The 27,958-nt window shown below is 42.0% G+C and overlaps 1 protein-coding gene across 7 annotated transcripts in view; it reads right to left on the reverse strand.

Annotated features, from left to right (window-relative positions):
- VEPH1 (ventricular zone expressed PH domain containing 1) overlaps positions 1-26,943 on the reverse strand; it is a 197,960-nt gene extending 171,017 nt beyond the window's left edge. For 6 of the 7 annotated variants that reach the window (XR_012788028.1, XR_012788027.1, XR_012788029.1 and 3 more), the window contains exons 1-4: positions 26,810-26,943; positions 17,926-18,187; positions 3,186-3,401; positions 1,806-1,980 (exon numbers count right to left, since the gene is read on the reverse strand). Coding sequence is in view for 4 of the 7 variants with exons in the window: in XM_075570553.1 (XP_075426668.1) it covers positions 1,806-1,980; positions 3,186-3,401; positions 17,926-18,063 (529 nt within the window). In the remaining 3 variants the exon portion in view is untranslated. Of the gene's footprint in view, positions 1-1,805; positions 1,981-3,185; positions 3,402-17,925; positions 18,188-22,296; positions 22,402-26,809 lie in introns of those variants that run through there. The other variant, XM_075570552.1, reaches the window with a different exon arrangement.
- Positions 26,944-27,958: the final 1,015 nt, after the last annotated feature.

Consider the following 27,958-nt stretch of genomic DNA (forward strand, 5'->3'; position numbering starts at 1 on the left):
GGAACTTTACTTCAGTTCTGATTGGGCTGGATTTCTTGGCGTGCTCAGCCTAATCACCCCTTAGAAAATGAGCATTTGCCTGTCACATACCTGCTATGTCAAAAGGGCACTGAACAGGATAAACAGAAACATAGCCTGTGCACTGAGCTTGCGAGTGGCTAGTTGGTAATCTTGTGAAATACAGCTACTGTACTTAAAAATAACATGCACATAATAGCTTTTCACCACTCATTTATCTAATGTAGACCACCCTATACAAACACAGGTCACTTGTAAGGGGGATCTTATCACCTGATCTGAGCATGAATGTAGAACCACCACAAGGCAGAGTTTGGGTTTAAAACTAGCGTCTTTGTCGCTTTAATTTAGTTTGCACAGGATTTTAACAGAAAAATAGAACATAACAAAAAAATAACTGTAGGAGCTCTTAGTAACATTAAGGAAGTATTGAACTACCTGTTGGATGGCTCGCCATTTTCCAACAAATAAGTGACACAAAGAACTGTATGCAATCCCCTTGTAGCTTGCTCTCCACCCTGTGGTCAGCTCTCACGCTGACCACTTTCCCCCCATGGAGAGCCCAAAGCAAATTGCATCCAAGCTCTTTATATCTCTCCTACAAGGGATTCCAGATGAGGCTTGTTAAGAAGCCCCACGGCTTCAACCCCTTACGTAACGGATGCAAAATACTGGTTCTCTATTACTTTTCCCCTTTGCTAGGTCTAAAAATGACACCTACAGATGTAGCTTGACTTACTGTCTTCGGTGCCGCTGCCACAAGTGGTCATGTGACTGTGGCGGTCGCTGCACAAAAGTATTAACACCACGGGGGTCCCATTGAGAAGCATGGACCCCTTGCAGCTCCATTGCGGAAGACACGGTCAGCGTGTTTGTACGCGATGCTGAGGACAGTAAGTCTCGCTACATCTGTATTTAGCTATGCAAAAAATGCTAGAAAAATATAAATACATGTATGAAAATAACTGATGAAATAACAATAAAACACAGTGAAATGTTGAAAAGATCCATACCATACATGCAATGCAAACTACTCACTGTATAGATAATGTACCCGACAGAGGTCAGTAAGCTTAGTAGATAGAAATTCACCCTAAGTTCTATCACAATCGCAGAGATTTCAAGTTCATCATTGCAATAAATAAAAATACTATTTGTGGGGCATTTGCATGTCTCAGGCAGGTCTGCAACCCTGACTTTCTCCATTATCGCTTAGCAAACAGTGCTTCCACTGCAGCAAGGGATTCTGGGAAATGACATGCAAATGAGCCCACAGTGTGTCACTCTTTACTACTTATCATGTTAAAATGGCTTAGAAGTTGAGGGTGACTCACTGTGAGCGCTCATTTGCATGTCATTACCCAGAATCCCTGGCTGCAGTGGAAGCACTGTTTGCTAAGAGATAATGGGGAAAGACAGCAGACCTGTGTGAGACGTGTAAATGCACCAACAAGTGGTATTTTTATTTGACGTGCACTGTACGGGGGAGGGGTTTTGTCACTTTTTTTACCTACAGTACCATAACTTTTTAAATGTCTGTCCAAAACCCCCAAAAAATAGGACTTGCATAATGATTGTGTTTGTTACAGAATACAGCTGGTCCTTGGTATCCGTCGGAACGGCTTATCCGACGCTCACCGCCGCGGATTAACATGGACCCGCAATCTGACGGCACGTTATCCGACAGCGGTTTGCGGGATGGATTCCGGTGGATAAGCGAGGACCGCCTGTCCTGTGCAAATCTGGCACTTTAATGAGTCAAAAAGTAGACAGGATTACAATTGTACCTTGAAGGATACTGTTTAGTATTGCGTCTGTGTGATCCGCCAGCAGATCTGCTTTGGCAATGGCTACCAGGGACAGATAACTTGACATGTTTCTACACAGTTCCTTGTTTCCTCTTTGGAGGAATCTCACTGCTACTGGGACAGCTAACGACATAACTGTAGGTCTGTTATAGTTCTGTGAATTTAAAAGAAAGAATATATAAATGACGCTGATATGATTTCAGACATCTAAATACCATTTGTCTTGAGCAAACCAGTCCAACATACTCTCCGATCACCCTTATTATGATTTCAATTGGATAGTTGCCATTAAAGCAGCAGTCCCAGTGGACCATGTTTTTTTCTTTTACCTAGCATTGAAGCAGAGGGGTCCCTGGAGCTGAACCCCAGTAATTTCAGCTCCAGGGACCCCCTGCTTCCTGAGATACTTCCCTCTGTCAGGGGTGCCGTTAGCAGCTCCAGCTAGGCCAGCTGGGGTTCATGTAATGGCAGCGTTCAAAGCTCCTGCGTTCCTCTGGCCAATAGGATGCTGGGACGTCATCTGGTGCGGCTTCCTATTGGCCCATGTGGCCAGAACCTTTAAACAGCGCTGAGATACTAGCACCCCATACAGAGGTAAGTATCTCGGGAGCAGGGGGTCTCAGGAGCTGAAATTAATGAGGTTAAGCTCAGGAGACCCCTGCGTCAATGCTATGTTAATAAAAATCTACTTGGTTTGCGGCATTAAATTGGATAGTTGCCTTTAAAAGCTGAAAACAATTTTCAAGAGAAAATGAATAAATAGTTGAGTCAAATTTGCAGCCAGTCTAACAGTAAATAAACTAGTTCACAGTTTTGAGCTTTTGGAACAAAATTCTCCAGTGGGGAGACAAAAATTACAATCAAAGTCACAAATCCCAATATTGAATTGCAATCACAGGCTTTGATACGAATGGAATTAAATCTACGAATGAATGTCCCCTAGGTTGGAAACCCCCAAACTATAATGTACTGTACGTGAAATAACAAACACACAGAACCCCAGCAAGCTCTTTTTGGGAACCCCTAAGCCCCCACAAAATATATATGTATGTAAGTGTGAAAAAGGAGAGCTAATGAGCGTGGCAAATGTATACAACAAGTGACAGAGAAGCCCAATGCTACATCCAATATGACAAAAATACACAGTAAAATACTTATATAGTCTCTTGAAAAAGGGTAATTTAGTTTAACTGTACGTGAAATAGTCATGTTTAACTGTTTGCAGGTGCTACTTTTCAAGATATCTCAGACCCCTTATTTAGGCAATGTATGTGACTATAAAAAACACTCTAAAAATGTAAATGTGTCTCATTGTGAATGTGTACAGTGTACACCGTAAAATGCCAAAATAGAGCTCACCTGCAGGATGCAGCTCGTGATGTCGGATGCAATCTTTGCATGGGGAGTGTCTTCATCCTTTGCTGCTGATTTCAGATTGTATTCCAAACATGACTCCCAAAGTGACACTAAAGCGTTACTGTGCTTTTCAATGGATTCTGTTTCTCGAATTGCCGTTGTGATCCGGGTGATGCAGATCTCTACCACCGCTTGGTCATTGTTGTTGGTTTGGTAATCCTATTTTAAGCATAAAAAGTTACACGGCACAAAAAAAAAAAAAAAAGCATGTGAGTCTCAAAACACGGCAAACATCAATCCGGAAAGTGTGAGTCACGGGGTGCTCAGTCAAATGACAAACATATAACATATTACATCAACCACGTGCAAAAGTACTTAACATTGATAAAATGATGTTACGGCCGCGTCCAGGCAGAATGCGAGCGAACTCGAGCGCTGTGACGTCACGCGCTGATGCTTCTGGGGCGATTCCTGGTCTCCAGGGTTGCACGATGGGGGGCGTGGTGAGGGCGTGCCGGGGGCGTGTTCGTGATGTCACGTGAACAGTCCGTCCTCATTGGCTGAACCGCGCACGTGACCAGGGCAAAAGCAACAAAGACAAAATATGTTGTGTCTGCACACATCGCACCTAACCACGCTCATGTGCATGCGAGCGCAGTATGGGCGCTACAATTCAGTTTAATTGTTTTGAATGCGCAGCTCGCTCGCTCGCTCTGAGCCTGGACGCGGCCTAAGAGACACAGGATAATAGAAGTGGGGTGACAAGATTTTCAAAAGTAAAATTCGGGATACATTCAAATTATCTATAAAACACATTACATCACTTGAAAATAAATATTATAATGGTGTTTGTCCAATAGCGTCCCCATTTCTGCTGAATTATTCATTTATTTCAGTTTCCTAACATAACACAAAGTCTCGTGTGTAGCAAAATGGCGGTTTGTTTTATATTAATAAAGTGTTTAATTCGAGTTTATCAATATATTTAAAATGTTTACTCTTTGATAGGATCGCTCACATAAAAACATGCAGTGTATATTTTTACAGTTTTAAGTGTTTTAAGTGAGTCCAAACAGGGCAAAGCTACTGTAAATAAAAACGGGACATTTGAAGGATTTTTTGCGCAAATTGTCGGACAACCGGGACATTTAATGAAAATCCGGGAATGTCCCGGCTAAACCAAGATATATGGTCACCCTAATAATAAGTCACCTTGAGTTAGATGTAATCTTCCAACTCAAGGTGACTTATTACTAGGGTGACCATATATCTTGGGATGGTTGCAACTTGGGACAACACACTCCTAGGGCTATCATGGGGAATGTCTTGGTGTCCTGGCAATGGGTCAAGTGCCTGGCCAGGCTCACACATGGAATACCTGGAACTCCTGTTTGGTTTGGAAAATCAGCCAAGCAAAGCCAATGAAAGTCAATCTTAGCACTTTGATAGTTGGAAAAGCAGAGACCAGGATGGGAGCTTATCACTCCACCGGTACCCAATTCAATCACCCAAGCAAGTGGATAATAAAGAATTATCACCTACCAAAAACCCATTGTTTCTGCTCAGATAATATTTTGCAGCTTTACAGGACAACATTTGTAGCTGTAGATTAGAGACGGGTGAATTTTTTTTTTTTGCAAATTTGAATCTGACAGTTTCTTTGATCCGCGGATCACTCTCCAAAAGTGAAATCCGCAATTGCAGATTTCTCCCCCCTCCCCCCCACCGGCAATAAAAAGCCCATTCCCAGATATAGTGAAAGAGTGAGAGAGTGAGAGAGTGAGAGAGTGAGAGAGTGAGAGAGTGCCATAGCGAGAGCGTGAGAAATTTCTCATTTTGTTAGCAGTTGTCAGTTGTCTACAGTATATATCCCCTCAAGCATCCCTCTAAATAAATTAGGGACACATACCTCTGCTGAAGGAGCACACCTGAGCGATATGCTAATGGATATGCAAGTATATTTAAATTAGTCCCATCCCACACTTCCTAAAACATTTCCACACCAACTATATAGAGATCATAATAAGCCTGAGGCACCAACCTAAAGACTGGAATTATGTCAGATCCAACACACCTACAACCAGTGGTTTTCTAAGAACAGTAGTGTGAGCTAAATCAGCTGATAGGTAGTATCACTGTCACGTCCTAATTTTGAGCTGCTCACTGCTCACACATGCAGCTAATCTAGCTATTAGTGTATCTCAGGTGTGCTCCACAAGGAACATTAAACTGTTAACCAGGAAGTGGAAGTGCTCTGCTTTTAAAGGAAGCCAGGGAGAGGGAGCTACCACAGGTATACACACTAATTTTGGTACAAAAATGGCGCTCTGCACTAGTAAATATAAACATATAATATATAGTAATGGAAATATACAACCAGTGGCGTGGATGTTTCTCCTGGGAATGGATGTTCCACATGTGATGGGAAAACATGTAAGGGAAAAAAAATCACAACATAGTGTAATACTGTGAGACATACATACAAACATATAACATAAGACGGACGCTGGGAACAACAAGTGACCAATTACAAACACATTTAATAAAGCATCTCATTAAAAATACATAAAATACATAAAATAGAAACTGTTAGGGCACTCCAACTCAGGTGGGGGTACCTGCTTACCAAAAGTAAGAAGGTATCAGGCAGTGGATATATAAGAGTATCCCCTCTATGGATGGCTGCTGCTACACCGGACTGCTGGGCTCACACGTGTGTTGTTAGCCGTGGATAGTGCTTGCTCCCTCTGTTTGTAGCATAAGCCTCTGTGCGCCCTGGACACGGAAGATTCTTCCTGCTCGGCTGTTGAAAGCGCGCCAAACGGAGCTGTAGTGAACGCGGATGGATATCCGCCCGGATTCGGCAGCCAACGGGCATCTGCTAGCAGGTTCCAAGGGGGACTGGATTCACCACCGAGTCTGGAGGACCTCTTAGAAACACCCTACGCGTTTCGAAAGTCTAGCTTTCTTCCTCAGGGGTAAACGTAGTATAAAAAAGTAGTCCCTGTATGTCCCGATATATATAGTCCCGGATTAAAGGTGCAGTACATCAGAATAGACTTGCTCATGCGCAGATGTGTACTTTGGGACTATCAGCGTCTCGAACAAGAACATATATACAAAAACAAACATAAAACATAAAATGACAAGTGATACATATTAAATAATAATAATATATTTACACTGTCTAAAATAATGACAATGGAACATGAGAAATATATAGCCTAATCTGAATCATTATTGATATTATCAAACAACAGTTGTGAGCCCTATATAAGAAGTATGTTGAGCAGAATTCATACTAACCTAAACAATAGATTATATATTTAATGAAACAAAAAACAATATGAAAATTATATATATATATACCCTTATAATGGGTGAAGGATGTGATGGTGCTGTGTAGGTATAAAAATATATGTTCCCATACATTGGGTGATAGGATGTGATAATATTGTATGAAAGTGGAAGTGAATGAGATATGTGTATATTTGATGTATGTGAAGTATTATAAGCTTAATAAAATATGTCAATTGTGAAAATTATTTTATATAATATAAAAAACAATTGTGCAGTGGTGTCCAGGGCGCACAGAGGCTTATGCTACAAACAGAGGGAGCAAGCACTATCCACGGCTAACAACACACGTGTGAGCCCAGCAGTCCGGTGCAGCAGCAGCCATCCATAGAGGGGATACTCTTATATATACACTGCCTGATACCTTCTTACTTTTGGTAAGCAGGTACCCCCACCTGAGTTGGAGTGCCCTAACAGTTTCTATTTTATGTATTTTATGTATTTTTAATGAGATGCTTTATTAAATGTGTTTGTAATTGGTCACTTGTTGTTCCCAGCGTCCGTCTTATGTTATATGTTTGTATGTATGTCTCACAGTATTACACTATGTTGTGATTTTTTTTCCCTTACATGTTTTCCCATCACATGTGGAACATCCATTCCCAGGAGAAACATCCACGCCACAGGTTGTATATTTCCATTACTATATATTATATGTTTATATTTACTAGTGCAGAGCGCCATTGATATATAATTTTTGTACTGTTTGATACCTGACTGGGGTTCAGGGATATATCATAGGCTGCCTACACTTTAGGATATAGCGCTACCTATTTGTTTTGTATCTTGCATTTTCTCCCCCTTGGGTTAGCAGCTTAATCCATACATATTAATATGTCTCAGTTGTTTGCTCTACGAGCTAATCGTCACATTGATATAGATAAAATCTTCTCAGATGATGATCCCCCTGTTATTATGGAGGAAACTCCAGACAACATGTATGACCTTGTCGAAAGACTTGAAAAATCACTTATGAGTGAAATCAAGCAAATGTGGGACGTAATTACTCTTGAGAAGTATGTTGAGCAGAAAAGAATACCACGTGGATTAAGAATATTTAAACCATCCACGACAGATTTCCATAGTGAGGAGTTCCTTTTGGAGTGGAACAGAATCCTCGATAACTGTTCCTTTGAACTTATTCGATTACTCATATCCAAGCGCAAAATTCTGCTTCAAACGCTGGATAGTGAGATTAATCATTTAAAGGAACAGTTCGAGGTCTTCAAAGACCATAGCGAGTTGCCAGCTCTGGAAAATAAAATTAAAATCAAGATGGATACTTTCCAGAAAGAAATTATAGGCCGTAAACAGTCTAAATTTCACAGGGACAGAATAGACTATAAGACGGGGTGCTATAGAAGTTGGAAGAAAACATCTAAAGACAATGCTAAATATAGACATCCCAAAGCCACCACTCCTAAGGATTATTCCCATAAAATACCGAACAACTATAAGAAAGTGATAATTAGTAGTAAAGAGACTACTCCCAAACCGGTACAGTTTCTGTCCCCCAAACCTAAAAGGGTTGATAGGCGTGCTAAGCCTAACCAATTAAACAACCCTGAAACACCAATTGGACATCTGGATGGGGAAATTGACAGTATCTTTGAGTGTTACCAGCACAGCAACAAGTACCAACCACTGGTGGACTTTGAGCAGGAAATCAATAACTCTAATAAAACTAAAGATGATAAACCTACCTTTTCTTTTTTAGACTGGCGGAGGACACGAGAGCAGCAGAATGCCAGAGAAGCTATAAAAGACCTGCTAGGGAAAGAAGGGACATCAAAGGACAGGAAAAGAAAAAACACTATAGAGGAAAGAGAGGAGGCAGAAAGACTAGGGAAACAAATCAGACGGTAACTCCCATCTACACTAACATATTCAACATCAGTCAACAACCGATATCTAATAAAGAAAAGGCGGTTCTTTCAAAAGGACTATCTTTTGCCCCCGTTACAGGCCCGAACAGCTTCCAATTGTACATAGATGTACAAAAATATGTAAGAAAATTATGTCTAAAAAAATATTTTGTACAAGATGCGGTGTCACGCCTGGACAGCAGCTCTAACCTCCCTATTAACCCTGCACCTAACATCCATTCCACGTTCAAAAAACCCTCTACTTTTTTTCCCAGGTTCGCCGGTGGGCCGTTTGTCAACACATTTGCACAAATGGTCACCGACGACCTGGAACAGCAGAGTCGGAACTACAAATTAACTACACATAACCTTAATATGGAGGAAAAACAACTGTTACGTGCACTTGGAGAGAATGGCTCGATCGTAATGAAACCAGCAGACAAAGGAGGGGGGTTGGTAATTATGGATAAAACATACTATCTTCAGGAATCAATGCGTATCCTTGAGGATGTCTCTACTTACCAACCCCTCCCCTCTAATCCCACAGATAATTATTCACAACAATTACTTACATTTCTTAATACAGGATTAGATAACAATGCCATTACCAAATAGGAATTCGAATTCTTGTATAACCAATTCCCTATAATTCCCATTTTCTATATCATACCTAAAATTCATAAAAATCTGGAACAACCGCCTGGACGCCCCATAGTGTCAGGCATCCGGTCCCTCACATCAAACTTGTCACAATTCATCGATCATTATCTTCAACCGTATGTCATAAAACTCCCTTCATATCTCAGGGACACTACCCACATGCTGCAGACAATCAAGGACATTCAATGGCAATCACATTTTTATTTAGTTACAGCTGACGTCACATCACTCTATACTGTTATCGACCACGTTCAGGGTTGTGATGCTGTTGGCCAATTTTTAGATAATGATCCATCTATCACATCATCAGTTAAATCATTTATCACCACAGGCATTCAATTTATACTTTCTCACAATTATTTTAATTTTAATGATTTATACTATTTACAGATATGTGGCACCGCCATGGGTACCAGGTTTGCTCCAAGTTATGCAAATTTGTTTATGGGCAGTTGGGAAAATCAACACATCTGGTCCAACTGTCCCTTTGGAGCGAACCTGGTCCTATGGCGGCGCTATATAGATGATATTTTCTTTATTTGGTCCGGTTCACTAGAGGAACTAGACAGCTTCCAATTATACATGAATAATAATCCATTTAATTTAAAATTTTCATTTGTTTCTAGCAACATTTCTTTAGAGTTTTTAGATTTAGTTATATACATTTATAATAATACTATTCATACCAAAACTCATTTCAAAAAGGTTCAGGCCAACAATTACCTACATGCTAACAGCCATCACGACCCTGCGTGGATCGATAACATCCCCAAAGGCCAATTCATCAGGCTCAAAAGAAACAGCTCCACACCAGATGCATTTCATACACAAGCACAGGACCTCAGAGATAGATTTATCAATAGAAATTATTCATCTAACCATCTTGATAAAGTCATCTCTGAGGTTGAATCAATAGACAGATCAACCCTTCTTAAGTACAAACCCAAATCATCCAATACACATATTCAATTACCATTTATCACACAATTCAATCAAATGGCACCAGGAATTAAGAAGATTATTCAAAAATATTGGCCAATCCTGAGAAAAGACCCTGACCTATCTAAAATACTTCCACTAAAACCCAAAATAATATTCACTAAAGCACCAAACATAGGCCAAAGGTTGGCCCTGAGCTGTCCACTCAGATCTAATAGTCGATTCCAAACAAATACAAATAAAAAAGTCACGAAAGGGTATTATACATGTAATACATGCACCGCATGTAGATTCAGCTCCAAACAAACCATTTTCACATCTACTCAAACTTCTAAACAATATATCATACAACAACACATTACATGTAATAGCACAAATATTATTTATCTCCTTGAATGTCCTTGCGGTCTGCAGTATGTGGGTATGACCACTAGACCGATCAAACGTCGGTTCTATGAACATATTTATAACATTAAAAAAGGCCTGGATACACATAGCGTGTCGAGCCATTTCCTCCAAGTGCATGACAAAAACCCCAAAGGTTTAAAATGTGTAGCGATAGAGGCAGTCACGACAAATTGGCGCGGTGGGAATAAGGCAGGGGCACTAGGTAAAAGAGAATCCTTTTGGATTTATGAACTGAAAACACTCACCCCTTTCGGGCTCAATATTGAATTTGACCTGAAACCTTTCCTTCTGGACAGATAAAGTATCCATCTAAATAATAGATTATTCTATCTTAATTACACAGGGCTCTGGTACAGCACACTACTAAATTTATTGAGTATCACAGGAGAACCACTCTATATATATATCTTATAAATATCGCATATAAGTTATATATGTAATAGGTTATTTGATTAATTTCTACTTAAAATCAATATTGTAGTAGCCACATATATTTCACTGATCATAGCATACATAATTATATGCATTTTAATTAACTCACATAATTACTCGGTCACCACTGCACAATTGTTTTTTATATTATATAAAATAATTTTCACAATTGACATATTTTATTAAGCTTATAATACTTCACATACATCAAATATACACATATCTCATTCACTTCCACTTTCATACAATATTATCACATCCTATCACCCAATGTATGGGAACATATATTTTTATACCTACACAGCACCATCACATCCTTCACCCATTATAAGGGTATATATATATATAATTTTCATATTGTTTTTTGTTTCATTAAATATATAATCTATTGTTTAGGTTAGTATGAATTCTGCTCAACATACTTCTTATATAGGGCTCACAACTGTTGTTTGATAATATCAATAATGATTCAGATTAGGCTATATATTTCTCATGTTCCATTGTCATTATTTTAGACAGTGTAAATATATTATTATTATTTAATATGTATCACTTGTCATTTTATGTTTTATGTTTGTTTTTGTATATATGTTCTTGTTCGAGACGCTGATAGTCCCAAAGTACACAACTGCGCATGAGCAAGTCTATTCTGATGTACTGCACCTTTAATCCGGGACTATATATATCGGGACATACAGGGACTACTTTTTTATACTACGTTTACCCCTGAGGAAGAAAGCTAGACTTTCGAAACGCGTAGGGTGTTTCTAAGAGGTCCTCCAGACTCGGTGGTGAATCCAGTCCCCCTTGGAACCTGCTAGCAGATGCCCGTTGGCTGCCGAATCCGGGCGGATATCCATCCGCGTTCACTACAGCTCCGTTTGGCGCGCTTTCAACAGCCGAGCAGGAAGAATCTTCCGTGTCCAGGGCGCACAGAGGCTTATGCTACAAACAGAGGGAGCAAGCACTATCCACGGCTAACAACACACGTGTGAGCCCAGCAGTCCGGTGCAGCAGCAGCCATCCATAGAGGGGATACTCTTATATATACACTGCCTGATACCTTCTTACTTTTGGTAAGCAGGTACCCCCACCTGAGTTGGAGTGCCCTAACAGTTTCTATTTTATGTATTTTATGTATTTTTAATGAGATGCTTTATTAAATGTGTTTGTAATTGGTCACTTGTTGTTCCCAGCGTCCGTCTTATGTTATATGTTTGTATGTATGTCTCACAGTATTACACTATGTTGTGATTTTTTTTTCCCTTACATGTTTTCCCATCACATGTGGAACATCCATTCCCAGGAGAAACATCCACGCCACTGGTTGTATATTTCCATTACTATATATTATATGTTTATATTTACTAGTGCAGAGCGCCATTGATATATAATTTTTGTACTGTTTGATACCTGACTGGGGTTCAGGGATATATCATAGGCTGCCTACACTTTAGGATATAGCGCTACCTATTTGTTTTGTATCTCACACTAATTTTGGTGCTACATGACAGATATGCACAAAAATGGCTACAGTATAACAGAACAGGGACAAAAATATTCAGTGTTCCTTCCGCCAGACATATACTGAGTTGAAATGTTTTATTTGACAATAAATAAAACTCTGCTAACCTGGTGCTCTGGTGCTCTGTTTTTCTGAATATTATTTGTTGTGTATGCTGTGTAAAACGGAGGCACAGCCTATCTGGGGACAGAAGAAAATATCCAGAAGACCAACCAAATGTGAGTTTATTACTCCTCTCATCTACACCACTTACTATCTATCCACTTCGATGTGTATATGTCTGGACACAAGTGTGTGGGGATTCTTACTACAGTGTTTGTGGAACCCTAGCCAGCTATTCGAATTACAGTGGAGTAGTGGTGTTAATATTATTGGAAGTGTTGGTATATTATAAAAGATACCCAAGGGTAATACACCGAAAAAGTCCAAAAGGATTATACTATGCTTATGTAAGCTATTGAGCCTAAAGCTAGAGCATTACACAGCTTTTTTCAAATGTTTGCTTTTCACAGCACACAAAGTGTTATTGGGTTGACAAGTCTAAGGCACCTTAGGAATAGGATATGGTGTCAGACCCAACAGGATCCCTGCCACTTGCACGATCGCAGGGTAGAGGAGGCAGAGAGGCTCGAGTATGCAGAAGAACTTGGTTAGGATGGGGAGCGCATGCACGGCGCACGCACACCCCCAGAGGCTCAAGTGTGGGGAAGAACTTGGTAAGGCAGGGGAGCGAGTGCATGGCACGTGCATGCCCCCAATCTCTGTTAAATTCGCCCAGCGCAGTCATGCTGGGAACTTGTGCCCCCCTGTAGACGGACGTTCACAGAGGTACACAATGTAAAATTATAATAGGCTTTATTGTGCCTTTTCCTTTTCATCAGGAAATCATCCAAACACAGGGGGGAACAAAGCTTCTATTCACTTGGGAGTATCTCTAGTGAAAATACCATGCAATTAATTCACAACTCCCTAAGTCAAGCATGTCTCGTAGCCCCAAAACATATAGCATGAAAATAAGCAGATATAAGCAATCTCTTAATAATGAAAGTCTTATCTGTTAGCTTCTGTAGAGTAAGCTTTTCTGCTCTCCTGGAACCGTTTCAGTGCGTGCACAGAAAATATCAGCATCCAGGTTTAGAAGTCTTATTTGGTGTCTTGCAATCAGCTGTGCTGGGCAGAGCTCAAGACATGTGCTGTCTCCAAAGGTCAGCTCTCAGTCAGAGCTAAGGAGTCACTTCCTGTCTCAAAGGCAGGCTTTTTCTACCACCTCTAATCAGGCAGGTGGTGTTAGTTAATTTGCTACCAGCAGTTAACCACCACACTGCTGGATTAGAGGCACATTTGTGAACAGGGATAAGTCCCCTGTTACACCCCCCTTCTGCTGCCCCAGTCTGCACATGCGCAGTATGCCACTTCCGTTTCATAGAAAGTCACAAACGCAATTCATTTTACCCTATGAGATTTTCCAATGAGCCACCGTCAGCTAAGAAGTTTCACTTCAATAATAACGCTTGCTTGTCAAACCGCAGTTATAATCCCTAGAGCAGCAGAGGTGGTACCTATTTTCTTCTAACCCAGTAGAGGGATGTTGCCCATGTTCTGTTCAACTTTTATCTAATGTCACCTGGCCTCAGTAACCCATAGCCCTCAGTATATATTATTACTTTGTGCTTGAAGTGCTTTCAAGGTTACAAATACAATCAACAAAATAGATATTCCTTGCAGGTACTGTATGCTGTTAGTAGACAGTGTGCTCTGCAACCCATCAGCTGGTTTAGCTCACATGGATAGAGCTGTCATTCTGAATAACAGAGATTGCGTGTGTTCAAAAGTAGGATGTGACAGTAATACTCTCGACCAACTGGTTTAGCTCACACTGCTAGAGCTGCGGCCTAGCAAAGCAGTGGTTGTGGGTTCAAGGCCTGTTGGATCTGACATGATTCAAGTCATTAGGTTGGTGCCTCAGGCTTATTATGAACTCTATATAGTTGGTATGGAAATCTTTCTAGGAAGTGTGGGACGGGACTCATTTAAATATACTTTGCATAGCAATTAGCATATCGCTCAGGTTTTGCAGCAGAGGTACAGTATGTCTCCTCAATTCATTTGGAGGAATGCTCGAGGGAATATATACTGTATACAACTGTCGTCTGCCAGGGAGATCTTGAGGCCCAGGACAAACATTTTAAGCAGCCACCCCCCGTGTCACCCTTTGCTGGGTGCCACCATTTTGTAGTTGATTACGCATGCGCAGAACTCGCGCAAGCGCAGTAGGACCCCACACGGGCGGCTAATAGGGAAAGTCTCAAGACAGGGATTACAAGTCCCATGAGCCTCAGGGGAATGTCACATGCTGCGGCGTAGCCAATAGGGCAGCTGCATTTGCAGTTAAGGCCTTTTTAGTGCAAGGGAGCTTTAGGCAGTTGAGGGAGACCGTTAAGATTAGTACAGTTAAAGGAGATGAGAGTTATAACAGTGGAGAGACACAGTTAGCACAGTTAAAAATCAACAGTTCTCTTTATCCCTTTAAAAGGGATATTATTATTATTATTTATTAATTCAGGCAGTTAAGGGAGAGACCGTTGAGGAGTTAGGAGTGAATTATTGAGCTAGAAGATAGTGAGTCAGTGTGCTAGGAGATAGGAAGCCAAAAGATGTGTGGTGGACTAGAGGCATATACTGACCCAGAAGTACTGATCCTGAATGGGAAGGGGCACAGAGGGAACTTGCCCTTAAGAGAGCATTATACAGGGAACCTGTCTATTGAAGCATTGTGTTCTATATGAGAACAATTGATCCTGTGCAAGCCTGGAACTGTTGTGCCTAACAATAAAATACCTGTGAGTTGCAAAAGATCCTGGCGCCCTATTTCTTGTCCTGTTCTTCCAACCACCAACTATCCTCCATTACAGCCAAGGCCTGAACCTGCCAACGGGAACCCTGAGATCACAGGTAACTGACCAAGGAGCTGACACTCTAATTCCATCGGGAGTGGAGCAGGACTTTGTTCACACATTTACACCCTATCGTCTGCTGCCCGGGGGGGGGGGGGATAGGGGTGTTATATATATTTATTTATTTATATATATATACTGTATATATATATATATACACACACACACATCATATTAAAAAAACAACCCTCCCTAATACATATAAAAAATACCCCAACCCATATAAAATACCCCCAAGCCCCCAATACATATAAAAATACCCCCAAGTCCCCCAATACATATACAAATTCCCCCAAGCCCCCAATACATATACAAATTCCCCCAAGGCCTCCAAGACATATAAAATTTCCCCCAAGCCATATAAAATTTGCCGCAAGCCCCTCAATACATATACAATTCCCCCAAGCCCCCCAATACATATAAAAATTCCTCCAGACCCTCAATACATATACAAATTCCCCCAAGACCCTCAATACATATACAAATTCCCCCAAGACCCTCAATACATATACAAATTCCCCCAAGACCCTCAATTCATATACAAATTCCCCCAAGCCCCCCAATACATATACAAATTCCCCAAGCCCCCAATACATATAAAAATACCCCAAGCACCCAATACATATAAAAAAGATCCCCAACCCCAAATACATATAAAAAAAGACCCCCACTCCATACATATAAAAAAGACCCCCAAACCCCAAATACATAAAAAAAGACCCCAATCCCCCAATTCATATAAAAAAGATGCCCCATACATATTAAAAAGACCCCCACCTCCCCAATACATATTTTAAAAAAGCCCACCCACCAAAACATATAAAAAAAAAGACTCCCACCCCCGATACATATTAAAAAGACCCCCACAATACATATAATAAAAGATTTAACTTGTGGATGATCCGGCCAGGTCCAGTGGATGTGGGGGCCCGGCAGCCGACACTGCAAGTTGGGCTTGACCTCTGGCCAGGCCCAGCTGCCGGTGATCTCGCGGCCGGACCCCGACTCTCCCCTCAGCAGCAACCTCTGTCCCACGCCAAGCTTCCGACAGGCCTCCCTCTCATGCCGTCGTGCACCGGAAGCAGAGAGCGCTGACGACGGAGCTCTTCCGGTGCACTGCGTCAGAGAGCCCCGTCGGCGTGGGACAGAGGGATAGAGTCTTGCAGGCTGCTGCTAAGGGAGAGACAGGGCCTGGCCGTGAGAGGACCGGCAGACGGGCCTGGCCAGAGGTCGGGAACAACTTGCAGTGCCGGCCGGGCACCCCCCCCCCCCCTCCGACACACCGGGCCCGGGACGCCAACTCCACCCTGTTGGCGGTCTCTCTCTCTCTCTCCCTCTCTCCCTCCCTCCCTTGTCAAGCATGAAATCTGTAGTGGACTTTTCTGTGCGGAATTTAATTTTTACAGTTTCGCCCATCTCTACTGTAGATGCACAATTTATTCACAAACATCCTGAAAGTCTTGGTAGGTACGGTATACAGAATCCACAAATATGGCCTGTGCATAAATCAATGGTGCCCTCTAGTGGTGAAAATATTTATATCATTGCTAACTTTTTTTTAATACATGTGCCCATATTTACTTAGCGATATGCCAGTACAGATGGGCGAATTTTGGGGGTAAATTTGGATCTGCAGCGGATCGTCCGGTTACTTTGGTCCACAGATTTCAGCGGATCAATCTCAAAAAGGGAGATTCGCATTTTGCCGATTTTTTATTATTATTATTATTATTATTATTATTATTATCAATACACTGCGGATTCTGCAACCTGTCAACGGATTTGTAGAATCCAATCCGCAGAGTAAGTAATCCGTTGTCCCTGGTCCGGTGGCTCAAAGGGGCCCGCCTCGACGGTCTGAAACCGGAAGATAGGCCCGTCGGAAGTCGGACCCAACTTCGATTTACCCCCTCTGGTGCTTGGTAGGACGGGCCACGCATCCCTGCTTTACAGATCAGGGCCAGGGTGGAGGAGGCACAGTGAGAGAGGGGAGATAGGAGGCAAAGTGAGAGAGGGGGAGTGAAAGGAGGGAGAAGAGAAAGAGGGGGGAGAAGGAAAGTGAGAGTCAGGGGGAGCATGAGTGCGCGGGAGAGTGAGAGAGAGATGGGGGGGACGTGGCGGAGGGGGGAGAGTGAAGATGGGTAGTGTGTGAGGGGGAGGATATGTGTGAGAGAGATGGGGGGCTCGCATCGCCACCGTCAATGGAGGAGCGCCACCCATCCCCCCCCCCCCACTCAACAACCCAGGGCCCCGGTGGAAACTCTAGTCCTGGGCCCCAGCAGAGCTGTTGGCTGCCGTGTCTGTAGGGGAGTGCAACGCACTACCTTTACCAGTGAATATCTAGGGGACCAGAGGTAGCTGAAAATAGAGCGTGTGAGCTCTGGGGACGCCTGGATTTCATCCTGCTAATTAAAAGGGAATTTTGTATTGTTTTCTGTTGATGGACTTAAGAATGCAACTTATACTATTCAAAGAATTCTCAAAAACGTTAACCTAAGCTCTTCAGGAAGCATACACTGTATAGTTCCATACCCCATCCGCATTATGTATACAGGAAAAGAAATGGTTGATATGGATTATAGCATATATTTGGATATACTTACCACAGAAGAAGATATTAGCTTGATTTGTTCTAGAGCTTTAGACAGGCTTCCTTCAATCTCAGAATCATCTAAGGAGAATAAATCCCCTGCTCTAGAGAGATCCTTCTGCCCCAAAACCAGCTCGAACAAATGGTGCATGGCTGCTGTTCAGTAAATCGGCTATTTCCATGCATGTGTCAAAGCCACAGCCAATTAGTACATTAGTAATGCATTGTCTCCTTGCAGAGGTCGATTTCACTTAATATTCCATTACTCACATGACCTGAAAACGGTAGATTTACAGTATTAAGTAACCAGTCGTTATACATTGCACTACTGTATGTCAATTGTTGCAAAGAAAGAAGAAAACTGATGACAGGAGAGATTACTTTTCATCATTATTTTACTTACTCGCATCCAGCGACTAATTGATACTATTTATACGTATTAGTGCAATACTATAAATACTAGAATACAATTAGCGATTAGATGGAGTTGAGTACAAACGGTACGTCTTCCCAACATATCACTTTAACAGCTCAACGCTTTCTTTCATAAGCCTGCTACACAATTGAAATAAACCTTGAAAATGCAGTACTGGTTCAGTAACATTAGGATGCAAACTGCATGGTTAGCTCAATGGGTAATATGGGTAATATTCCACTGCCAGATTTTACTTATGCCCAGTGCCACTTGGCGTAGCATCTGCATCCTTTTTTCTACATTGTAACCCTCCTTGCTCGGCTCAGAAGGAATTCACATCGAATGGACCATATACATGGCAGTGCTCAGTGTCTCATACCTGCTCAGGGTGCTGGGTGGGTGCAGGCTGGGCTCGATGTCTCATACCTGCTCAGGGTGCTGGGTGGGTGTAGGCTGAGCTCAGTGTCTCATACCTGCTCAAGGTGCTGGGTGGGTGCAGGCTGGGCTCAGTCTGTCATACCTGCTCAGAGTGCTGGGTGGGTGCAGGCTGGGCTCAGTGTCTCTTACCTGCTCAGGGTGCTGGGTGGGTGCAGGCTGGGCTCAGTGTCTCTTACCTGCTCAGGGTGCTGGGTGGGTGCAGGCTGTCTCAGTGTCTCTTACCTGCTCAGGGTGCTGGGTGGGTGCAGGCTGGGCTCAGTGTCTCTTACCTGCTCAGGGTGCTGGGTGGGTGCAGGCTGGTCGTGGATATGCAGATAGAATAAGGATGGGCGCCAGGAATTTTGATAGTACAAAATGGAGCTTTATTCAACATCCGTTAATAAGTCTCACCGTACAAGGGCAGACTTCACATTAGACATATTAACTGGTAGCAAATCATAAAGTTACTCTGCTTCCTTTCCTGGCAGTTCTCACTTCTACATTATGGCAATGAGACCTCTATGCTGCGTGCGCGCGTGCGTCGGCTGGAGCTATGCTTGGAGAGACAAAAAAAATTGTCTGGGTAGCGTAACGGCAGGATCGCATGAGCGGTTCGCCCAACAAGGGCGAACCAGCTCCGTGACGTCACTGCCACGCCCCAGCAACACGCCTCCCCGTCGCGTCTGCCTGCAGCACAGAAAATCTCTCATGCTGCAAGCATACACCATGGACGCGGCACTAAAGCGTGATCCTGTCTACTCAGGGTTTATTTTTATATTTCTTTTGTTACCGCATTGGAACCATGGGGTCCTCCCGCTCCCAAAATACTTACCGGTCTAGCTGTCGGTATTTTCTTCCACTTTCATGAACTCAATATAGCCGGGTCCCACGGGCCAATAGAAAGCTACAATGTCATTTGTTGTGGCTTCCTATTGGACGGGCGTTTAAATGTCCATGGAGAACACGGGTAGTCTAAACCAGTACCTATCTCAGGAAACGAGGGGTCCCTGGAGATTAAAACGATGTGGTTTAGTTCTGGAGGATGCACTGTTCCAATGCTGTAAAATGAGTATGTTATGTAGGCAGGATTGCAGGAATTATGTTTTTTTTTTTTTAAATCAACTGTGTTTTTCTTTGAGGATTTTCGTTGGACGCAAAAGCCTCCAAATGTAGATGGAAACAAGTGGCAATGACCAGAATCTACTGGTAGAGAAAGTCATTTGTAGCTAATAATTACAGTGTTTTGGGTACGGAATTCCTGGAATGCAGATTAAATCAGCTTGAAAGTCACAAATGACATGGTCAGGTGACCGGAGTGAACCTGAAAGGTGGTTTTGTCTTGATTGAAAATCCCCAGTCCTCGGAACAAACTGCAGAGCTTACTGAAGGGGATATAATGTTTTATTTTACAATATTTTATGTTGTTCAAAGGCTTGGTTAAGAATAAGATAAACCTAAGAAGGAAATGTGAGGTTATGATGTTGTTTTCCAATGACATGAAAGTATAAAGCACATGAGTACATGTGTCGGCAAACTTACCATCAGGCCGCTGTGTAGGAAAGGATAGATTTTAACCCCTGTTCTGCTGAAGCAGACAGCATTTACACTGCAAATCAGTTCAAGTGTTGCTTTGTGAAAAGCAGCCATAGTTTTGCTGCGAGTTTAACAATGTGACTTAAAACTGACACATACTGTATGCCATAGTTGATGAATGCATTAAATATACTAATAGGAATATTAGTTAAGCATTATGTATTGTACAATGAAATAACAGAAACATAATTGTAGGATCTCCCTACCATGGTTCCAAAAATCCTATTAGTATTCACCAAATAACAGGCAGGACACCTTCACCATAATTCCCAAGGAGCGGCAGGAGGAAAACGTAGCACAACGTGGCTCTTTAAATCAGTTTATTTTCATCTCCTAACATCTCTGTCCGCTGTCTAACTCTCCCTTCAACTGACACTCGGTGCTCTGAGGTAGAGCAGCAAAGGAGGAGGTCGGCGGTGGGAGAAGAGGGTGTAAGACGGCGAGAGCGGAGCAGGGTAGTAGAGGAGGAACCAAATGCAGTGTGTGTGCAGCGCACAGCAAGGATAGTAGAGGAGGAAAATGGCAGGTGGTGGCGGGATGAGGATGAAGGACCACAGGAGTGGAGCAGGACGGCCAGGGAGGAGCTGCGCTGTAGCAGCGGGAGACACCGGAAGCTGGGGCGCGCGCCTCCCCGGCCATCCTCCTTTGCTGCCCTGCTCTGCTCCCTCCATCCTCCATCATCTTCTCCCGCCGTCTGCCATCCTCGTCTGCTGCCCTGCTCCGCTCCTGCCACTGTCCTCCTCCTCTCCCACTGATACCCACCGTCCTCCTCTGCTGCCATCGCCTGCCGTCCTCCTCTTCTGCTGCCACCGCTCTGCGCCCGCCGCCCCCCCAAAATGTGCTGCCTTAGGCGATCGCCTAAGTCGCCTAGTGGTTGCACTGGCCCTGGCTGTGCCTGAACACCAGTTGATTCTAATTTCTAGTACAATAAGTAGCAAGCGCTAACTACTGTACTTAATTATATACATTACAGCTAGAAAAGTGGTGGTTACCGACACTCATCAGTCTTCTTCAAATGTGTGCGAACACACATTTGCCGGACGGATGCTGTTGATGCAACCTTTCCTTTAGACATTAGAAACTTGGCCAGACAAATGTCTACTACACAAGTCTAGCACTGTCCATGAGTGCAGAGCTGATAAGAGATTGTCAATTACTCATCTGTGAAGGCACACCGGGCGCACAATGTCTGCCTCTTTAATCTGTGTCTAAGGCTGCGTCCATACAGGGGCAGACCGTGCAGACGCGTGCGCACGCTGAGCGATCAGGCTGCCTAAAGGCAGTAATCTCATCTATACAGCGTGCGGGCCAGTGCGAGCGGAAGCGGGAGGGTGTGAGCGATGCGCGTGAAATCAGTCAAAACTGATTTCTCGCGCGATAGGGCGGTCACGTGAGCGGTTCGCCCAATGAGGGCGAACCAGTTCCGGGACGTCACTGGCCCGCCCATAGACACGCCCCCGGATGGCGCGCGTACTAAGGCCAGGGAAAGCACCCGCTTTACCTCAACCTCCGCGCACATCCGCACGGCTGCAGTGTCTATGGACGCAGCCTTAGTTTCCATTGATTGAACTAACTCAGCGCCGTCACTGTTTGATATGGTGTGTTTCACCTTTCTCCCCCACTGGTGCATCTCAATGAGACTCATGACTTGGTCTTATTAAGTATTACTGCAAAGGTTACACAAATTTAAACACTGACATAATTAGTTGTTCATCATACCTCAAATATACATCATATGTTTCATCTTTTGTTTTTGGAGAAGGAAAATGTGTTTCACTTTTGTTTCATGTAAGGAGAAGCAACTGAGTGTGCAACAACGGCATATTGGGCCCCAAAATGGGCAAACTTGTTGCTTTGTGTATGTGTTAGATTAGTTTCAACAAAAACTATTGATATAGAGCTATTGTGAGTTGTTGACATTGCTGTGTTTAATATTCACCTGTCTCAGGTGACTCTTACCCCATCACTGCAGGGTTGTCATGGAAAAGGTGAATGGACTGAAGACAGATTGAATCTCCCTCACACTCACCTCACATAATACAGATCAAACAGGAGAAGAGAGAACTGAAATGAAAAATAAATGTTCTAATTTGCCATTTCTCAAATATATATATATATATTTAAAAATATATATATATTGACATGCAGGGGATCATTTACTATCATTCCCGGCAGTAAAACTTGCAGCAAATTTGTACCAACGAATTGCACCAGACATAACAAAGGAAAAAGTACAATTTTCTGCTTTCAATAGGATTGCTTTTCTATAATAAATGAAGCGTTGTGTTTGCACTGTGTCTCCCTCAGTGTTCCAGTTGGGAGGCTGTAGTAAATAATCCCCACTGTATAGGATAACTAGCTGAACAACAATACAGATGTAGTCTGGATCAGACAGCACCATTAGAACAGAAATTCTCAATATGCAGGTTATTATTACTTCCCACGGTCCAAAATAGCCATCCATGTGACCCATTACAGATGGCTATTTTTGACAGGAGGAACAGATAACAACCTGCATATTGAGAATTTCTTCTCCTCTGATTTAAAGGGAAGTACCACGGTCCATTAGAAGCGCGTGGCAACGGGCCTTTAGAATGGGGTTTCCCCCGAAACTTTGCCCCCCCTTGCTCTTTTGTATAGCTGCCCCATTCAGCTGTTTGCTTCTTTTTTTCCCTTTGGTTTTTGTTAGTGTATAGCCTCCCTTTGCTACCTTTATTCACCTTTTTCCCATTTTGGATTCCTTTTTTTCTGTGTGCACACGTCCTTTTCCTGCCTCTTGGCTATTTTCTACAGTGGTGGATAAGTATTTCTCTCTTTTGTATATACTCACTCTGCATAGTATTGTACGCACATTTCGTTCTGTAATTTTCATAGCGTTCTTTTGTACTATCCACTGTTATTTTTCTGCTCGCATCATTTACATTATTTCATTGTCATTTTGTTGCTATTGTAGTCCCATTAGAATCAATTCTACATTTAACAATACTGAGTTTGAATCAGGGGAGAAAAACAATGACAATAGCGCTCAAACAAACCCAAAATATAATAATAACCACTATTGTGAAAGTGACAATGTGATTAAATAAAATCAGTGATAATGCACTTAAAGTGCATATAAAGTGAAAAAAAGCTCAAAATAAACTACAACCCTTGAAAAAAGACTGTTTCCTCTTGTCTTTTCTTGGATGATTTTTCAAAGCGTATGGGGAGTTCGTCTCGAAGTCATAAAATAAAAAAACATATCATAGTGCAAAAATGTTTAAACAGTGAAAAAGGTGAAACTTGATCCAAAATGACTACTGTACTCACATTTTAAGTAATCAAATCAGACATTCATCCAACTTAAGGGGTGGATGCGCCCTATGTGTAAACAGCAGCCACCAATCACAACCTGCAAAGGAGAAAAAAGAGAGACCATATAGTGTAGAGGTAAAACAATTATAATATGAAATACACGATTCAAGGCTTACACTTCATACGGTCGATGTGGGCACTCATAGGTAGCGGTTGACGAATATCCCTGGGACTCGCGATTCCTCGGGGTACTCGTTCGCCTCCGCTCTCTTTGGAGACACTTGGATCCACACCGGAGCTTTCGTCCCTTCACTTCCGGCACGCCGAGAGCCTCACAGGCTCCCGATACGTCACTTCCGATGCGCCCGCGACTACCGGATCAGATGGTATCAGTGGATTTTTCATGTTCCTCCTCTCTTGGCTGTTTGACTGGAACACTCTACGCGTGAAGTCGCAAGAGAGAGCGACGAAACGCGTAGAGTGTTCCAGTCAAACAGCCAAGAGAGGAGGAACACGAAAAATCCACTGATACCATCTGATCCGGTAGTCCCCGACGCATCGGAAGTGACGTATCGGGAGCCTGGGAGGCTCTCGGCGTGCCGGAAGTGAAGGGACGAAAGCTCCGGTGTGGATCCAAGTGTCTCCAGAGAGAGCGGAGGCGAACGAGTACCCCGAGGAATCGCGAGTCCCAGGGATATTCGTCAACCACTACCTATGAGTGCCCACATCGACCGTATGAAGTGTAAGCCTTGAATCGTGTATTTGATATTTTAATTGTTTTACCTCTACACTATATGGTCTCTCTTTTTTCTCCTTTGGAGGTTGTGATTGGTGGCTGCTGTTTACACATAGGGTGCATCCACCCCTTTAGTTGGATGAATGTCTGATTTGATTACTTAAAATGTGAGTAGTCATTTTGGATCAAATTTCACCGTTTTCACTGTTTAAACATTTTTGCACTATGATATGTTTTTCTATTTTATGACTTCGAGACGAACTCCCCTGACGCTTTGAATCAGGGGAGCCTGGTTCAGTTCCCGGTGTTGGCTCCTTGTGACCTTGGGAAAGTCACTTTATCTCCATGTGCCTCAGGCACCAAAATCATAGATTGTAAAGTCATCTGGTCAGGGACTGTCTGTAAAAATCCAGTTTGCTGCGTACCACTTGCTACACTGTAATTGTGACGCGCTTTGCGTCCCATTGGGAGAAAAGCACTGTATGAAATAAAGTTGTTATTATTATATAATTACATGATTATTTATTTATATGATTACAACATGTATTACTACTGTGAAGCGCTATGTACATTTATGGCGCTATATAAATAAAGACATACAATACAATTATTATTATTATTACATTCTAGCACTGAGGACAATTGTTTTTTGTAACAACAATACAGATGTTTTGGTCCCTTTGCTGCTAATTGTTACCCTCCTTGGGTCACTATGAGAAGTCACTGCACCAACATTTCATCATACACACTATATTCCATGCCAACCCTGCTTGTTTTCATGCGCGAGGATAAGGACAAGGGTTTTGCTAATGGTGACAATGAGGTTACGGCACTTTTAGGTGCCCATTTCATTACCCATGCCTCAGCTGTCTCACATTTTAATCTCATATGCAACTGTTTAATACACCCATAACATATATTGACTCTAACTGTCCTTCAAATGTCTGTAAATATAAACGTGTAAATCATGTATTTTCTTTAAAAAGAACCAATGTTGTGAATACATTCCATAAAACCAGCCTTTCTTCTTTTTACACATACATTTCAACTCTTCCCACAAGACTTTCATTGTTTCGCAAACTCCTCTCAATTTCTTTCTGTCATTATATGTTTTGGTACTGTGGGCCTATCAATCATTTAGAACATTTCAATCATCAGTTAGAGGCACAGAAACATATTCTGTCCAAAGCTATACTTATATTGCTCATACCCTTGATAGAGGCAGAATTGTACAAACAGTAATTGCATAAACTAGAAAAGCAAAACAATGTGAAAAATGGTACAAAAATAAATAAATTAACATCAGAAAACAGTACTATTCCGATAGTCCACTATCTTATAGTTCGGGATCCCTGATAGTTCGGCATCTGACGGCTGTATTTGAAGGTATTGCTTTATTAGTACTGTACTGAATTACAGTATTTATTTACAAAATGTCTATTTATTATCATGTAAGCTACTTCAGTTAATGTACTTAGAAATATAATACTAATGTATAACATGTAAAAAGGCGAAGTTAAAGTGTCTTGGGGTATTGCTAGGAGTGACACCCAATAGTCAGGAATATCCAACAATCCGGCACCTCTCAATTCCAAATGGTGCCGGAATATCGAAACTGTACTGTATTGAACTATTTTGCCTAATTTCGTTTGTGTCAAACACAGTCAGTAACACCCAGTTGGCTTTTGCACATAAAGTTATGGGTCATTCACAAAAACATAAAATAATATTTTAATATTCTGTATGTGCTAATAATTTCCTCCCAGGACGCAAAGTATAGCAAATATACACAAAGATATTTGTACATCGAATATTAAATATTTTGACATAAATAAACCAATGTTTTGCAACCAAATACATTAAAACAAAGTTATACGTTACACTTACAGAATCCACGCGAATTCTGGGAACGGGCCGGCATTAAAAGTACATTTTCTGAAAGATATAGGAAAAGTTCGGAGCGCCTTGGTCCTTCTGTGTCGTCTCTAATAGTGTGGGAAGCGGTGGACAATCAATCCAGTTTCTTTTCAATAAACCTATTGAAGGAAACTGATCCCTTTTCTAGCTTTACTTTAGAATCAAACATTGGTCTGAAACTGAAACACTGGATCATTGTGGCTATGAAATAACTACTGTAAGATAAAAGAAAATGAAAAAAAAAACACCACAGCAAAAGGAAAAAAAGGAGAAACTAAATAGTGAGCTCGGGGGAAAGACGTTTTGGACAAGACACAATTAACATTAGATAGATGGCAAATGGTTGTGAAAATACTTTTATTTAACCCTTTTGCTACTTAACCCCGTTGTGGTGAAAATATTTGGGGACAGTGCATACATTAATTGCACATGCTTTTTTTTTTTAAATATACAGTTCAGGATCCTTATCAAGATAAGCGTAGCAGGTTCAACATAATACTTCAAAGAGTGGGTCTAATTACTTACTTTTTATGATGCAGTTTTTCCTTTCCTTGGACCTTCTAATGTTCGTCAATATTCATTGGTAAACAAAAAAAAATACTACTGTACTTGTATCATTCAAAAGTCATATCAGCCTTACGCAGTAGCCATCGGGGGGGGGGGGGGGGAATCCACACAGTGTTTGGAGATGGATTGGTGCCTTCGGTTACAATGGTCTGAGTACCCCCTAAAGACCCCTGCCTCTGGTATGTGAGAATGAGACTGCTGGCTCACTGCATTGTCTGTCAAACCAACCAAAGCCTATTCAGTTACCCTGGAGTTCTCATGTGGAATCAAGCAAACAAAGGTCTTCTCTTCACTATCCTGAACTCATTTTACCGATTTGGATTTGGTATAATACTCTATTTTCAATGCCCAGCCTAATATATACTAAGCTGTCATGCTCTAACTGGGTTTTAAAAATTAACTGGGCAGTAGAGTTTATGTTAATAAATTACCTACATACTGTATTGTGACTGTAACGTATTGCGGTGCTCCCTGAAGTGGAGGCGTGCTTTTACTTAAAAAAATAGATGATGAGTTTTGAACACTTAAAATGAAGGCAAAACGTTAGGCTTAGGCAGGAAGTATTTTTATTTTTGGGGTGGGGATGTTGTACATACAAAATCAGTAAAATATATATATATATATATATATATATAAGGTTATGGTGGGTAAAAAAAGTGACAAAAACCCTCCACAGTAAAGCATAAAGCAACTGTAAATATTACTGTATGTTCATTTGCATGTCTTAGACAGGTCTGCAATCCTGTCTTTCCCCATTGTCACCCAGCATACAGCGCTTCCACTGCAGCAAAGGATTCTGGGAAATGACATGCAAATGAGCATTCAGTGCCACCTTTTGTCTCAAGCTCGTATTACACAAGCCAATGCATGCTGTTTTAAACACAGCTTTTAAACAAAGGCTGGGATGAGATGCAAAGCCATTAGACCTACTCACATACATGTTTCAACCTTGATGGGTATCATCAGTGTGAGGCTGGTCTTAATGGCTAGAGCAGGTTTGAGACTAGACTAGGTAATCACCACTGTCATTAAGGTTATGGTGGGTAAAAAAAGTGACAAAAACCCTCCACAGGAAAGCAAATATGCAAATATAACTGTATGCTCATC

This window comes from Ascaphus truei, chromosome 14, assembly GCF_040206685.1.
Source record: "Ascaphus truei isolate aAscTru1 chromosome 14, aAscTru1.hap1, whole genome shotgun sequence".
NCBI lineage: Eukaryota > Metazoa > Chordata > Amphibia > Anura > Ascaphidae > Ascaphus > Ascaphus truei.